The following is a 17478-nucleotide window of genomic DNA, read 5'->3' as shown; positions in this document are numbered from 1 at the left end:
CAAAAATTATCATATCCTCAGTCTTCCATGAGTTCCACTATAAGATGTTCAGTTTGCTTCTGTTCACATGTAGCTGTTCTTTCCCAGGGCAGTCCCATTCCTAATATTCTTACTGTGAGGTGAGTGAATAATAACTAATCTCCAGTAGTGCATGGATCATGGATAGAGACAAATAAATACTCTATCATATAATATAGTGGGTATAATTAAAGTTATATGACTTGAAATGATTGTTTCTAAATAATATGTGTTAACTTTTATTTGTTTTCTCTCAGTAGGTTATCCTAGATAACATAGACTTTGCTTAATTGTGTGAGATGAAAGATACTTGTTGCGTTAGATAAATGTTGTCAAGATCTAGGAAGTAATAAGATATATTAATTAAGAGAGATAAGGAAGGATATATAAACCAGTAATTTTAATAGCAGAGCACACACTTTACTTTCTAACTAAATTTAACTTGTTTGAGAATTTAATTAATGTGGCAAAATGCACAAGGAAGAGAAATGTGAGAAACTTTCATAATGCAGTCAAACCTGCAAAAATGCAGAAAGAGGAAATTAGTTTCTCTTCCCTTCCCTTGAAAGGCTGATATAAACAATGAAAAAGAAAAGAAAAAAATCTGTGTGTGTGAGTGTTTTCATGAATGTATAGATTCAATTGGTTTTTCTCCAAATTAGTAAATTCTTGTTTGTTAAAAATCTAATTTTTCACTTATCAACTAATTAAAATGTGCCCTTTTTAGCAAGTTAAAATATTGTAAAATTAAAAAGCTATTTTTTAAGTTACATCAAATCCAAAGGTCTATGTGACAGAATCAAAGAAGCATCACAAATTGGTTGAAGGCAAAATTCAAGGTGCTTTCCAAAGCTTTCTTGTAATACAGGAATGAAATCAGGTTACGAGAATAAAATCTGACCCAGGTACTTTCTGAGGCCCTGGAGCTTTGGTAGTGAGAACAGGGCAACAAATTCTGTCCCTTCTCCACAAACGCACATGGCCTCTTAGTAGGGAAAACAGGCATTTTGAGGAACAGAAAGATATTTGATCCTATAGGAGAGGCTTTTCTGCATTAGTTAACATCTCAAAAGGCATATTAAATGTGATAACTCCATTTTTCTTCCTTTTCCTTCACATTTAGGCCTATAGAAGGCAATTACAAATATGTCTGTGGAAAACGTCATGAGTTATATTTTCCCCTTAACCTCAGGGTACAGAAAAGCCATCTCCACTTACTTATGTTCATAAGCTTGTCGAAATGACTTAAGCTTGACAAGTGGTGCAGATTGGAGTATCAGGTCAAATGTGGTTTACTTACTTATGGAACAGCATGTGGTTTAGACTGCCTACTACACGGCAGAGCTCTTGTGACTTTACCATCATAAATTCACCTATTAGGAATTCATATCATGTGGTTTTATGAAGATAACAGCAATGAGTATTCTTCGACAGCAGAGTGAATTAATATAAATGACAATTTGAGCCCCATTACTAGGAGTGCACATCTTTATTGAAGACAGCATTCCTGAATGTGTGTTGACTTACTGAAAATGTAATTTTACCAGGCAGATTATCTTTTTTTTTTTCCACCTGGTGAAAAAAAAATGCTCATTCCCCATTCTTCTCTTCATGCACACCATTTCAGGAGTGACTGTTTCATATTTACTTTTCATTTGTCCATTAATTTTTTCCTCTTCAGGTGTAATCTAGCCCCTGTGGTGGAGTTTGCTGCAGATGTGGGAACTAAATCAGATTTTATTACCATGAATCCATCAGTTGTACAAAGAGCATTTGGAGGCTTTCGGAATGAGAGTGACAGAGAAAAATTTGTGCATAGACTTTCCATGCTGAATGACAGTGTCCTTTGGATCCCTGCTTTCATGGTCAAAGGAGGAGAGAAGCACGTGGAGTGGGTTAATGCGTTAATCCTTAAGAATAAACTGAAAGTGCGAACTGCCTATCCATCACTGAGACTTATTCATGCTGTCAGAGGGTAAGTGTCTGGAAAGGACCAGTCTGTCCTTGGCACATGGTACACATAACTACACATTTTCCCTAGACAGGAAGGAGCCTCAGTAATTTCCCAGTGGATATATATTTCCATTGTTTTATAATGGCTGCTCTGTTTACCAACTTGAATTTCGTTTATGTGCTGTATTATTTTAGCTCATTCTCTTTCTTGAAAAGCAAATATTTGAACTTGGCACTTATTTATATCTGCTCATGAAGAAACTACTGATTTTTATATTTTGCTGCATTAAAGAGTAATAAGAATTCATAGTATAATTCATGAATTTGGGGTAAAAACTACCAACAGAAGTGCTAAATGGCTAGTGGGCAATCTTGTGGAAGCTTAAACGTTAGATGTATTTAAGGAGCAATTAAGTCCCATCTGTAGTTAAGAGGCCAACTAGTGGTAGAGAAGGCTGGCTGAGATATGCCTTAATGCTTCCCCCCAGAAGTCATAGATGACATTTTTATGAATTAAGTCAACATTTCCCTTTTATTAATACAAGCTCAAAAGAAAGACCTAAGAAGCAGACTCTTGTTTAAAAGTGGTAAATGACCAAAAGGCTAAATTCAGTCATGCATACTTATAAGTGTGTGAGATATGTAACACAAAGATAAGCAATACTGTATATTTATTAGATATCTACTTAATGTCAAATGCTGTAGATTCACAATGGAAGAGCTGATCACTGCTTTAAAGGAATGCATAGGCTTTATGGTAGAAACAGAGGCATGTATAGCTAGGTAAGGTATAAACAAATGGTAAGGGGGTATATTGTCCGAAGTGTAGAATTTGTTCTTCAGGTTAGCAAAGAAGTCCTAAAAATCTAAAATTTGAACTAAACTTTTAAAGCAGAAAATGATATTAAAGAACTTTAAAGCGATTCTCAGGGGGAAAAAGACAGGGAGAGAGAGAAGAAACCAGAAGGAAATGTATTGCATCATTAGCGCAAACTGAGGCAAGAAAATAATTAAATACACTGTAGACTTGTGGAATAATGGAGTCCATTGTGGTGCATTGGAATACAAAGTTGGAAAAATAACTTGTGATCTGGTTGGGAAGATAATCATGAAGCACAATTAGATATGTGAATTTAGGAGAGTAAATCTTGTAACTACAGACTCTGTTGACAAGCAGAGATGCTAGAGATATGAAGGCCATTTAGACTTTTGATTAATTTACTCATAAGATGATAAAGACATAGGGCAAAAGCAGTGGACCTAAAAAGGATTGGGCAAGTTCAGGGGACCAAGTAAATACAATGGCTAGAACTCCTAAAAGAAAAAGCTGTCAAAACCCAGAGTTAAAAATAGTTTGCTTTATATACTGTCACTGGGACTGGACTAAGGTGTTTTCATTTTGTTTTGTTTTGTTATTGAGATATTTTCCTTCAAGGGTTTACCATTTCCTTGTTTAAACCTTGAGACAGTTTTTTGAATTGTTATTCTGCACGCAACTAAATTGCATTCTTATAATTAGATCCTGGTTATTCAACATTCATTCTCTTGACATTTGGCATGAATTTCCAACAAAGTAACATAAAATAATGCATTTGGAAGATAAGCAATTTTTTAAAGCAACAGAGTCCTGAAATTACAATTTGCGTCTGAAAAAAAAAAGATGCGTTCTTGATAGAGAGCAGGTTCATAACATGTTGTTCTAAGAACACATCTTTTTAAATTTTTAAGTTTTTATTGATTACAATGTACTGCAGATATTTTTCCCAGTCTGTGGTGTGCCTTTTCACTCTCGTAATGTTGTCTTTTGATGAACAAGAATTTAATTTTAACAAAATCTAATTTGTCTATAGTTTTGCTTCTTTTAAAAACTGTGGTAAAGTTTACACATATCATAATTTACCATCTCAACCATTTTTAAGTGTACAATTTAGTGCTTTTAAGTACATTCATATTGTTGTACAACTATCACTAACATCGATATCCAGAACTTTTTTCCTTTTGCAAAACCGAAACTCTATACTACCTGTTAAACAATTACTTCCCATTCCCTTCTCCCCCCAGTCGTTGGAAATCACGATTCTACTGTCTTTATGATTTTGACTACTCTAAGTACCTTATATAAGTGGAATCATACGGTATTAGCCTTTTCATGACTGGCTTATTTCACTTAGCATAATGTACATTGTTTCTTATGGTTTTTTTTTTAATTTAAATTTTATTTTGTTTGACATTAGTATAGCCACTCCTGTTCTTGTATTACCATCATTTTTTTTTTTGGTTTTGTGTATGTGTATGGTGAAACATTTGAATTTCTTTCTTTCTTTAAAAAAATTATATACTTTTTGAGATAGTTATTGTCTAACAAATTGGTTTATTATTATGGTGAACGTAAAAAATAACATAGCTGACATAGTGAAGTGTATTTTTTTTATGTTTCTTTTTTCTTATCAGTGATCCATTTTATACACATCAGTGTATACATGTCAATCCCAATCGCCCAATTAATCACACCACCACCACCACCACCCCCACTGCTTTCCCCCCTTGGTGTCCATACGTTTGTTCTCTACATCTGTGTCTTAATTTCTCTCCTGCAAAATAGTTCATCTATACCATTTTTCTAGGTTCCATATATATGTGTTAATATACGATATTTATTTTTCTCTTTCTGACTTACTTCACTTTGTATGACACTCTCTAGATCCATCCACGTCTCTACAAATCACCCAATTTCGTTCCTTTTTATGGCTGAGTAATATTCCATTGTATATATGTACCATATCTTCTTTATCCATTCATCTGTCGATGGACATTTAGGTTGCTTCCATGTCCTAGCTATTGTAAATAGTGCTGAAATGAACATTGGGGTGAATGTGTCTTTTTGAATTATGGTTTCCTCTGGGTATAGCCCAGTAGTGGGATTGCTGGGTCATATGGTAATTCTATTTTTAGTTCTTTAAGGAACCTCCATACTGTTCTCCATAGTGGCGGTATCAATTTACATTCCCACCAACAGTGCAAGAGTTCCCTTTTCTCCACATCCTCTCCAGCATTTGTTGTTTGTAGATTTTCTGATGATGCCCATTCTAACTGGTGTGAGGTGATACCTCACTGTAGTTTTGATTTGCATTTCTCTAATAGTTAGTGATGTTGAGCAGCTTTTCATGTGCTTCTTGGCCATCTTTATGTCTTCTTTGGAGAAAAGTCTATTTAGGTCTTCTGCCCAGTTTTGGATTGGGATGTTTGTTTTTTTAATATTGAGCTGCATGAACTGTTTATATATTTTGGAGAGTAATCCTTTATCTGATGATTCATTTGCAAATATTTTCACCCATTCTGAGGGTTGTCTTTTTGTCTTGTTTATGGTTTCCTTTGCTGTACAAAAGCTTTTAAGTTTCATTAGGTCCCATTTGTTTATTTTTATTTCCATTACTCTAAGAGGTGGATCAAAAAATATCTTCCTGTGATTTATGTCAAAGAGTGTTCTTCCTATGTTTTCCTCTAAGAGTTTTATAGTGTCCGGTCTTACATTTAAGTCTCTAATCCATTTTGAGTTTATTTTTGTGTATGGTGTTAGGGAGTGTTCTAATTTCATTCTTTTACATGTAGCTGTCCAGTTTTCCCAGCACCACTTATTGAAGAGACTGTCTTTTCTCCATTGTATATCTTTCCCTCCTTTGTCATAGATTAGTTGACCATAGGTGCGTGGCTTTTTCTCTGGGCTTTCTATCTTGTTCCATTGATCTATGTTTCTGTTTTTGTGCCGGTACAGTATTGTCTTGATCACTGTAGCTTTGTAGTATAGTCTGAAGTCAGGGAGTCTGATTCCTCCAGCTCCGTTTTTTTCCCTCAAGACTGCTTTGGCTATTTGGGGTCTTTTGTGTCTCCATACAAATTGTAAGACTTTTTGTTCTAGTTCTGTAAAAACTTTGGTAAGTTGATAGGGATTGCATTGAATCTGTAGATTGCTTTAGGTAGCATAGTCATTTCCACAATATTGATTCTTCCAATCCAAGAACATGGTATATCTCTCCATCTGTTGGTATCATCTTCAATTTCTTTCATCAGTGTCTTATAGTTTTCTGCATACAGGTCTTTTGTCTCCCTAGGTAGGTTTATTCCTACGTATTTTATTCTTTTTGTTGCAGTGGTAAATGGGAGTGTTTCCTTAATTTCTCTTTCAGATTTTTCATCATTAGTGTATAGGAATGCAAGAGATTTCTGTGTATTAATTTTGTATCCTGCAACTTTACCAAATTCATTGATTAGCTCTAGTAGTTTTCTGGTGGCATCTTTAGGATTCTCTATGTATAGTATCATGTCATCTTCAAACAATGACAGTTTTACTTCTTCTTTCCAAATTTGTATTTCTTTTTCTTCTCTCATTGCCGTGGCCAGGACTTCCAAAACTATGTTGAATAATAGTGGTGAGACTGGACATTCTTGTCTTTTTCCTGATCTTAGAGGAAATGCTTTCAGTTTTTTACCGTTGAGAATGATGTTTGCTGTGGGTTTGTTGTATATGGCCTTTATCATGTTGAAGTAGGTTCCCTCTATGCCCACTTTCTGGAGACTTTTTATCATAAATGGGTGTTGAATTTTGTCAAAAGCTTTTTCTGCATCTATTGAGATGATCATATGGTTTTTCTTCTTCAATTTGTTAATATGGTGTATCACATTGGTTGATTTGCATATATTGAAGAATCCTTGCATCCCTGGGATAAATTCCATTTGATTGTGGTGTATGATCCTTTTAATGTGTTGTTGGATTCTGTTTGCTAGTATTTTGTTGAGGATTTTAGCATCTGTATTCATCAGTGATATTGGTCTGTAATTTTCTTTTTTTGTAGTATCCTTGTCTGGTTTTGGTATCAGCGTGATGGTGGCATCATAGAATGAGTTTGGGAATTTTCCTTCCTCTGCAATTTTTTGGAAGAGTTTGAGAAGGGTGGGTCTTCTTTAAATGTTTGATAGAATTCACCTATGAAGCCATCTGGTCCTGGACTTTTGTTTGTTGGAAGATTTTTAATCACAGTTTCAATTCATTACTTGTGATTGGTCTATTCATATTTTCTATTTCTTCCTGCTTCAGTCTTGAAAGGTTATACCTTTCTAAGAATTTGTCCATTTCTTCCAGGTTTTCCATTTTATTGGCATACAGTTGCTTGTAGTAGTCTCTTAGGATGCTTTCTACTTCTGCGGTGTCTGTTGTAACTTCTCCTTTTTCATTTCTAATTTTGTTGATTTGAGTCCTCTCCCTCTTTTTCTTGATGAGTCTGGCTAAAGGTTTATCAATTTTGTTTATCTTCTCAAAGAACCAGCTTTTAGTTTTATTGATCTTTGCTATTGTTTTCTTTGTTTCTATGTCATTTATTTCTGCTCTGAACTTTATGATTTCTTTCCTTCTACTAACTTTGGGTTTTGTTTGTTCTTCTTTCTCTAGTTCCTTTAGATGTAATGTTAGATTGTTTATTTGAGATTTTTCTTGTTTCTTGAGGTAGGCTGGTATAGCTATAAACTTCCCTCTTAGAACTGCTTTTGCTGCATCCCATAGGTTTTGAGTCATCATGTTTTCATTGTCATTCGTCTCTAGGTATTTTTGATTTCCTCTTTGATATCTTCAGTGATCTCTTGGTTATTTAGAAACATATTGTTTAGCCTCCATATATTTGTGTTTTTTACATTTTTTTCCCTGTACTTGATTTCTAATCTCATAGCGTTGTGGTCAGAAAAGGTGCTTGATATGATTTCAATTTTCTTAAATTTACTGAGGCTTGATTTGTGACCCAAGATGTGATCTATCCTGGAGAATGTTCCTTGCGCATTTGAGAAGAAAGTGTAATCTGCTGTTTCTGGATGGAACGTCCTATAAATATCAGTTAAATCTATCTGGTCTGTTGTGTCATTTAAAGCTTGTGTTTCCTTGTTAATTTTCTGTTTGGATGATCTGTCCATTGGTGTAAGTGAGGTGTTAAAGTCCCCCACTATTATTTTTTTACTGTTGACTTCCTCTTTTAGAGCTGTTAGCAGTTGCCTTATGTATTGAGGTGCTCCTATGTTGGATGCATATGTATTTATAATTGTTATGTCTTCTTCTTGGATTTTTCCCTTGATCATTATGTAGTGTCCTTCCTTGTCTCCTGTAACATTCTTTATTTTAAAGTCTATTTTATCTGATATGAGTACTGCTACTCCAGCTTTCTTTTGATTTCCATTTGCATGGAATATCTTTTTCCATCCACTCACTTTCAGTCTGTATGTGTCCCTAGGTCTGAATTGGGTGTCTTGTAGACAGCATATATATGGGTCTTGTTTTTGTATCCATTCAGGAAGCCTGTGTCTTATGGTTCAAGCATTTAATCCATTCATGTTTAAGGTAATTATCAATAGGTATGTTCCTATTACCATTTTCTTAATTTTTTGGGTTTGTTTTTGTAGGTCCTTTTCTTCTCTTGTGTTTCCCACTTAGAAAAGTTTGTTTAGCATTTGTTTGTAGAGCTGGTTTGGTGGTGCTGAATTCTCTTAGCTTTTGCTTGTCTGTAAAGCTTTTGATTTCTCCATTGAATCTGAGTGAGATCCTTGCTGGGTAGGGTAATCTTGTTTGTAGGTTCTTCCCTTTCATCACTTTAAATATGTCATGCCACTCCCTTCTGGCTTTTAGAGTTTCTGCTGAGAAATCATCTGTTAACCTTATGGGTGTTCCCTTGTATGTTATTTGTTATTTTTCCCTTGCTTCTTTCAATAATTTTTCTTTGTCTTTAATTTTTGCCAGTTTGATTATGCTGTGTCTTGGCATGTTTCTCCTTGGATTTATCCTGTATGGCACTCTCTGTGCTTCCTGGACTTGGGTGGCTATTTCCTTTCCCATGTTAGGGAAGTTTTCGACTATAATGTCTTCAAATATTTTGTCTGGTCCTTTCTCTCTCTCTTCTCCTTCTGGGACCCCTATAATGCGAATGTTGTTGCGTTTAATGTTGTCCCAGAGGTCTCTTAGGCTGTATTCATTTCTTTTCATTCTTTTTTCTTTATTCTGTTCCGCAGCAGTGAATTCCACCATTCTGTCTTCCAGGTCACTTATCCGTTCTTCTGCCTCAGTTATTCTGCTATTGATTCCTTCTGGTGTAGTTGCCATTTCTGTTATTGTACTGTTCACCTCTGTTTGTTTGTTCTTTAATTCTTTTACATCTTTGTTAAATATTTCTTGCATCTTCTCGATCTTTGCCTCCATTCTTCTTCCAAGGTCATGGATCATCTTCACTATCATTATTCTGAATTTTTTTTCTGGATGATTGCCTGTCTCCATTTCATTTAGTTGTTTTTCTGGGGTTTTATCTTGTTCCTTCATCTGGTACATAGCTCTCTGCCTTTTCATCTTGTCTATCTTCCTGTGAATGTGGTTTTTGTTCCACAGGCTGCAGGATTGTAGTTCTTCTTGCTTCTGCTGTCTGCCCTCTGGTGGATGAGGCTATGCAAGAGGCTTGTGGAAGTTTCCTGATGGGTGGTGGGTAGAGCTGGCTGTTGCTCTGGTGGGCAGAGCTCAGTAAAACTTTAATCTGCTTGTCTGCTCTGGATGGGGCTGGGTTCCCTTCCTGTTGGTTGTTTGGCCTGAGGCAATGCAACACTTGAGCCTATCCAGGGCTCTTTGTTGGGGCTAATGGCAGACTCTGGGAGGGCTCATGCCAATGAGTACTTCCCAGAACTCCTGCCAGTGTCCTTGTCCCTTGGTGAGCCACAGCTGCCCCCCGCCTCTGCAGGAGACCCTCCAACACTAGCAGGTAGGTCTGGCTCAGTCTCCTAGTGGGTCACTGCTCCTTCCCCTGGGTCCTGACATGCACACTACTTTGTGTGTGCCCTCCAAGAGTGGAGTTTTTGTTTCCCCCAGTCCTGCTGAAGTCCTGCAGTCAGATCCCACTAGCCTTCAAAGTCTGATTCTCTAGGAATTCCTCCTCCCATTGCCAGACCCCCAGTTTGGGAAGCTCAGAACTTTCACTTTGTGGCTCAGAACTTTCACTCCAGTGGGTGGACTTCTGTGGTGTCCATGTTCTCCAGGTTGTGAGTCACCCATACAGCAGTTATGGGATTTGATTTTATTGTGATAGCGCCCCTCCTACTGTCTCATTGTGGCTTCTCCTTTGCCTTTTCATGTGGGGTTTCCTTTTTTGGTGAATTCCAGTGTCTTCCTGTCGATGATTGTTCAGCAGCCAGTTGTGATTCCAGTGTTCTTGAAAGAGGGAGTGAGAGCATGTCCTTCTACTCTGCCATCTTGAACCAATCTGGAAACATTTGAATTTCTTTCTCATTTCCTTTGTGTGTATTGTAGAGCTGTTTTCTTTGTGGTTACCATGGGGATTTCATTTAAAATCCTAAAGTTATAACACTCTTATTTGAATTTACACCAGCTTAACTTTAATGACATACAAAATGTTCTTTCCCCACCCCTTTCCATTGTTGATATCACAAAATTATGTTTGTATATATAGTGTGTCCCAAAACATAAACTAATAATTTTTTTAATGCATTAGTGTCCTAAATTATGTAGAAAACAAGATTTGGAGTTACAAACCAAAGTTACAGTAATACTAGATTTTACACTAACGATTTTTTTAATGTATTAGTCTCCTAAATTATGTAGAAACAAATGAAAAAATAGTTATGAATCCTTGTTGCAGTAATACTAGCTTTTATAATTGCCCATGAATTTACCTTTAGTGAGATGTTTATTTTTCCACACATCTTCTTTTTTGATATGTTAAACGTTGAGTATCATTGATTCATAGAAAAATAAAGAAGTCACTCTGTCCTATCTTACACACACACACACTCACTCTAACACACACATACAAATATATATACACATATACACACACACTCCAGTGATATCTTATTAAGGTTAAAATAAATATTTTGAAGTACTCCTTGACTATAGGAAACTAATAAGAAAATTTAAGATTACTGTGGATTAGTACTTTTTTTAATAGACTATTTTTAGAACAGTTTTATGTTAACAGAAAAAATTGAGAAGATGGTGCAGAGATTTTCCATATACTCCCTGCCTCCACACATGCATAGTCTCCCACATTGTCAACATCTTCCACCAGAGACCTACATTTGTTACAATTAATGAACCTACACTGAAACATTATTATCACCCAAAGTCCATAATTTACACTACAGTTCACTTTTAGTTGTACATTCCATGTGTTTTGACAGATGTTAAATGACATGTATCCACCATTATAGTATCTTATAAAGTAGTTTCACTGCTCTAAAAATCCTCTGTGTTCAGACTCTTCATTCCTTTCTCCTCATTAACCCATAGCAAGCATTGATCCTTTTACTGTCTCCATAGTTTTGCCTTTTCCCGAATGTCGTATTGTTGGAATCATACAGTATATAGCCTTTTCACATTGGTTTCTTTCACTTAGTAATATATGTTTAAGTTTCTTCCATGTCTTTTCATGGCTTGATTACTCATTCCTTTTTAGAGTTTAATAATATTCCATTGTTTGGATGTACCAGTTTGTTTATCCGTTCACCTATTTCTTCCAAGTTTTGGCAATTATGAATAAAGCTGCTGAAAACATCTGTGTGCAGGTTTTTTGGGTGGACATAGTTTTCAACTCATTAGATTGCTGGACCTTATGATGAGTATGTTTAGTGTTGTAAGAAATTGATAAACTGTCTTTCAAAGTGGCTGTACCATTTTATACTCACACTAGTAATGATTGAGAGTTCCTGTTGCTCTGCATCCTCACTGGCACTTGGTGTTTTCACTGTCATTTTGGTGATTTTGGTCATTCTAATAGGTATATAGTGATATTTAATTGTTTTAATTTGCATTTCTTTTATGACATATGATGTGGAACATCTTTTAATATGCTTATTTGCCATCTGTATCTCTTCTTTAGTGAGGTATATGTTGAAGTCTTTGGCCCATTAATTTAGTCAAGTTGTTGGTTTTCTTACTGGAGAGTTTCTTGTATATTTTAGATAACTGTCCTTTATCAGATATGTCTTTTGCAAATATTTTCTCCCATACCATTGCTTGTCTTTTCATTCTGTACACATTGTCTTAATGAAGTCCAGCTTATCAATTATTTCTTTCATTGATTGCACCTTTGGTATTGTATCTAAAAAGTCATCACCAAACCCAGAGATATCTAGATTGTCTTATATATTATCTTCTAAGTGTTTTATAGTTTTGCACTCTACATTTAGATCTGTGATCCATTTTGAGTTAATTTTTGTGAAAGGTGTAAAGTTCTTTGTCAAGATTCATTTTTTTAATGGGAATGGACAATAGTTCCAGCACAATTTGTTAAAAAGACTGCCTTTTCTGTATTACCTTTACTTCTTTCTGAAACATCAATTGACTATATTTATGGGGGTCTATTTCTGGGCTCTTCATGTGTCATTTGATCTATTTGTCTATTCTTTGCCAGCACCATATTTTCCTGATTACTGTAGCTTTATAGTAAGTCTTGAAGTTGGGTAGTGTCAGTCCTCTGATTTTGTTCCTCCATCAATATTGTGTTGAGTATTCTGGGTCTTTGCATCTCTGCATAAATGTTGAAATTAGTACTTTTGTTCCTTAGATTCTGGTTTATATTTCTCCATTTACTACCAACAGCAAAACAATAAGAAGCATGGTTGAAATAGAGCATTTTCAGTAAATTAGAATCTAGATAGGATTATATATGTTAACAACCGTGAATTCATATCACCCTTTTACATTTATTTTAAATATAGAAAGTGCAGAACCTTTTACTAATTAGTTCATCAATACTCTCTTATGTTTTGTCTTATTTACTTTCTTCCATAAACATTATAAATATAAACTGTTTCACTATTTCCTAAACAGTTTATTCCAAAGAACAACAGGGCCAAACTTCTGACTACTGGTGAAGTTAATGGTATGCTTTCTTTTGATTACTATATTTTAGGTATTTTTGAGAAGACTTATTTTGAATTCTCCAGAAAGAACTTAACTTGCAACTTTCCTGCTTACACATCTACATCTTTCCCCTAAAGGTCAAGTGATTGAGTTCTAAACGGCAGCCCAGGGTATAAAAAGTAGCTCTAAATTTGCCTTTCACCTTTCAAATACATTGGAAATTTGTACTCATGATGTATGTGAAAGGTAATATCATTTATGGAACTAATGAAATTAACACATTAATACATGCAAATGTAGCATTTCAACATAATGTTTAAGCTACTAAAACTCAGAAAGAAAATAAGGAAGTGGGAACACTGATGAAACAAAGATGATTCACATGATATGAAAGCAAGAGCAAAATCCCCAAAGATCTATTCTTTGAGTATCTTTTTTACGTCTCTGAAACCCTGTGGTTAATACAGTTCAGGAAAATAGTTTAGAGAGTTTCATATCCTCTGTTGATTAGTAGAGTTTGTTGTCTCTCGTGCAGTCCATGTGTTTTACAGTGCACGTAATCACAATGTTAAAATGCAAAGGTCCTTCCAAATACTGCAGTTACAAGTAGAAAGTTTAAGTGATTTGGAAAGCAAAAAAGTCCTTGAACACTAGGAGAATCCTTTAGTTTTCATATCGTCAAGCCTCATCATTTAAACTTTTTCCTCTCCGAAAATTTTGATGGCTTACCAACTTTAAGCATCCATTTAATTGTAGAGTTTTTCAAGCTCTGAAAATATAACCATCAATCACAAAACTCAATGATGTTTTTTAATGTATGGTCATTCTTCCCAAGCCATGTTAAGTGAAACAGGAAGGGAAGGTATTGCAAGATTCTAATTTTAAAACAATCTTACCAAATAATGAAAGAGTAGCCTAATGGGGACAAATTTTAAAAACTATAGTTACAAATTAAAGTGAATACATCAATGTATTACACTGGTTTAGGATTGCAAGCTTTTCATTCATATTTATTCAGAAGCCCCAAATGTCCAATATTAATATTATTATTTTGTAATTTTCTTGTGAAGAATGGAACAATTTTCATAAGACTTTAAGAGTGAAGAGGAGATTTTGAAACATTAAAATGATTTGTTGAAACTTTAAAAATGTGTGACTACAAGATATAAAAATCAAGGTTTTTTCTTTATACATTGATAACAAAATTATCAACGTATAACCTAAAATCTGAAAAAAACATTTAACCCAATGATGTCATTTAATATGCAATTAAATTATTATATAAGATGTATTAAAATATATTTTTACAAAATATATAATGTTAGACAAAAAAATTATAGTTACTATAATTTGATTCATAATAGTCAAGTGCTGTTTTTTTATAACGGGATGATTATATTTTATTTTCTCATTTTTTTAACATGGTGTAAGAAAAATTAAACAGTGCAGAAAGTAGATCATCAGTTCCACTACCAACTACCATAGATAATTTCTTAAGAATTCTTCCAGGGGTCACCTTATCTTTGATACAGGAGGCAAGAATATACAGTGGAGAAAAGACAGCCTCTTCAATAACTGGTGCTGGGAAAACTGGACAGCTACATGTAAAAGAATGAAATTAGAACACTCCCTAACACCATACACAAAAATAAACTCAAAATGGATTAAAGACCTAAATATAAGGCCAGACACTATCAAACTCTTAGAGGAAATCATAGACAGAACACTCTATGACATAAATCACAGCAAGATCCTTTTTGACCCACCTCCTAGTGAAATGGAAATAAAAACAAAAATAAACAAATGGGACCTAATTATACTTAAAAGCTTTTGCACAGCAAAGGAAACCATAAACAATACCAAAAGACAGCCCTCAGAATGGGAGAAAATATTTCCAAATGAAGCAACTGACAAAGGATTAATCTCAAAAATTTACAAGCAGCTCATGCAGCTCTATAACAAAAAAACAAACAACCCAATCCAAAAATGTGCAGAAGACCTAAATAGACATTTCTCCAAAGAAGATATTACAAATTGCCAACAAACACATGAAACATCAACATCATTGATCATTAGAGAAATGCAAATCAAAACTACAATGAGATATCATCTCACACCAGTCAGAATGGCCATCATCAAAAAATCTAGAAACAATAAATGCTGGAGAGGGTGTGGAGAAAAGTGAACACTCTTGCACTGTTGGTGGGAATGTAAATTGATACAGCCACTATGGAGAACAGTATGGAGGGTCCTTAAAAAACTACACATAGAACTACCATACGACCCAGCAATCCCACTACTGGGCATATACCCTGAGAAAACCATAATTCCAAAAGAGTCATGTACCAAAATGTTCATTGCAGATCTATTTACAATAGCCAGGACATGGAAGCGACCTAAGTGTCCATCAACAGTTGAATGGATAAGGAAGATGTGGCACATATATACAATGGAATATTACTCAGCCATAAAAAGAAACGAAATTGAATTATTTGTAGTGAGGTGGATAGACCCAGAGTCTGTCATACAGAGTGAAGTAAGTCAGAAGGAGAAAAACAAATACTGTATGCTAACACATATATATGGAATCTAAGGAAAAAAAAATGTCATGAAGAACCTAGGGGTAAGACGGGAATAAAGACACAGACCTACTAGAGCATGGACTTGAGGATATGGGGAAGGGGAAGGGGAAGCTGTGACAAAGTGAGAGAGTGGCATGGACATATATACACTACCAAATGTAAAATAGATAGCTAGTGGAAAGCAGCCGCATAGCACAGGGAGATCAGCTATGTGGTTTGTGACCACCTAGAGGGGTGGTATAGGCAGGGTGAAAGGGAGGAAGATGCAAGAGGGAAGAGATATGGGAACATATGTATATGTATAACTGATTCCCTTTGTTATAAAGCAGAAACTAACACACCATTGTAAAGCAGTTATACTCCAATAAAGATGTTAAAAAAAAAAGAATTCTTCCAGGAAATAGACAAATAAGCATTTTTAAAATTATATTTTATATGCATAAATATATTATATGTAAACTGTTCTAGATTAGAATCATGTGTACTCTTCTGCATTTTTTTTGAAGTTTGTACTTTGGGGAGTTTGCTCTTGTAGTTCTCATCTCTATTCCCTTATATTATAATGCTCTTATCTCTACTCAGGTATCTATACTAGAGCTTAATTGATTTAAACTTTAGATTTCTTTATAATTAGTTCTGGAAAAAATATTCAAACAATTCTATTTGAAATCTTTGCCCCTTGGCAAATATTATGAACTATTATTAAAGTATTTAAACCAAAGATAAAATATCTCCCTTAATTATTTTATAAATTTTTATGATCCATTAGTTTTATTATTTTAATTTTACTGTGACAAAAATGATGTCTTTGCCCTATTTTGTCACCACATTCTAATTATTAATTTGTTTTAATATAAATATTCCTATAATAGGAACTATACTTATTAAAATGACAAGCTAATACTTTGTTTTAATCAGGATAAATACTTGGATTGAGAATTCACTGGTCATCATTGAGATTGATAAAAACACATAGTGTTCAGTGATGTCACCTCCTTCATAGTTAATAATTCTAGAGTTATTCAACAATTTTGTAAACAAACATCTTCACCAAAATGATTTTTAAGGAAAGGATAAATTCAATTCATATAGATTTTTAAAATTTCTATATGAGTTCTACTTCTTTCTTCTTTATCTTTTAGTTTAGAATACATATGCTACCCTTGTATTTGACAAATCTTCCAAATTTTTTTTTATTAGAGGGATAATTTTACAACTACAAAAGAAATGTGCAAGTGTGAGATAAGTTGACTATATGACTGCTTTAAATTTCCTTGGAATTAAGAATTTCATTTGAAATGCTTGATATAACCCTCATGACTTACAGCAATGTTTCTCAAATTGGAGTTCACAGATGTATTTTGCCAGTTCTGAGAAAAAATATTCTTACTCCCTTTAAAACGTGTTTTTACATTGATCTAAGCTGAGAACACTGGCTTACAGAATTTTTAAGAATGACTTAAAAGTTTGATCAAAGAAGGTCAGAACAAACCCTTCTTATTCTGACCATAGACAAGACTATTTACAATCTTGAGTCTCAGATTTGTAGCCTTTGAATTGTGGGTATTGACATAAATAATCATTTAGATCCCTTGGGCTTTGAGTTTCACTGGTTCTGTACTTTAGTTGTTCTTACTCACATGAATATTCAAAATGCCACAAACATTTGTACTTAATTTTCATAAACGTCCTCAGAAATATCTTCTCTATAACCTAAAGGAGGTTCATTTAACTTTTGATCATCACTAACTGAGGTAGCTTACTAAAATATTCCTGCTTTAAAGTCTGGAATTTAAATATTGTCTAGGAATTTGAATATTCTTCGCGTTCTTCAAGACCATAATTAAGCTAACGCACCCTCACTAAATGTTTCCTGTTTACAGTAAAAATACACACAGGCAAACACACACACATATACACACACAAATATGTATATGTGCATGTGTATATATATATGTATATAAGTAGGTATAGAAGAGATAAGTATATATCTTTGTTATGGGGCCATTCATTCTATTGAAGTTATTCTTT

General features: G+C 34.4%; 1 protein-coding gene across 3 annotated transcripts in view; it reads left to right on the top strand.

The window, feature by feature from the left end:
* ST8SIA4 (ST8 alpha-N-acetyl-neuraminide alpha-2,8-sialyltransferase 4) overlaps positions 1-17478 on the top strand; it is a 104654-nt gene that overhangs the window by 37183 nt on the left and 49993 nt on the right. For all 3 annotated transcript variants that reach the window (XM_019940753.3, XM_073802347.1, XM_073802346.1), the window contains exon 4: positions 1700-1993. In XM_019940753.3, coding sequence (XP_019796312.1) covers positions 1700-1993 — 294 coding nt within the window. The remainder of the gene's footprint in view (positions 1-1699; positions 1994-17478) is intronic.

The sequence above is a fragment of the Tursiops truncatus genome, chromosome 3 (assembly GCF_011762595.2).
Source record: "Tursiops truncatus isolate mTurTru1 chromosome 3, mTurTru1.mat.Y, whole genome shotgun sequence".
In the NCBI taxonomy this organism is placed as follows: Eukaryota; Metazoa; Chordata; class Mammalia; order Artiodactyla; family Delphinidae; genus Tursiops; species Tursiops truncatus.
This window is presented reverse-complemented; position numbering and strand designations above follow the sequence as displayed.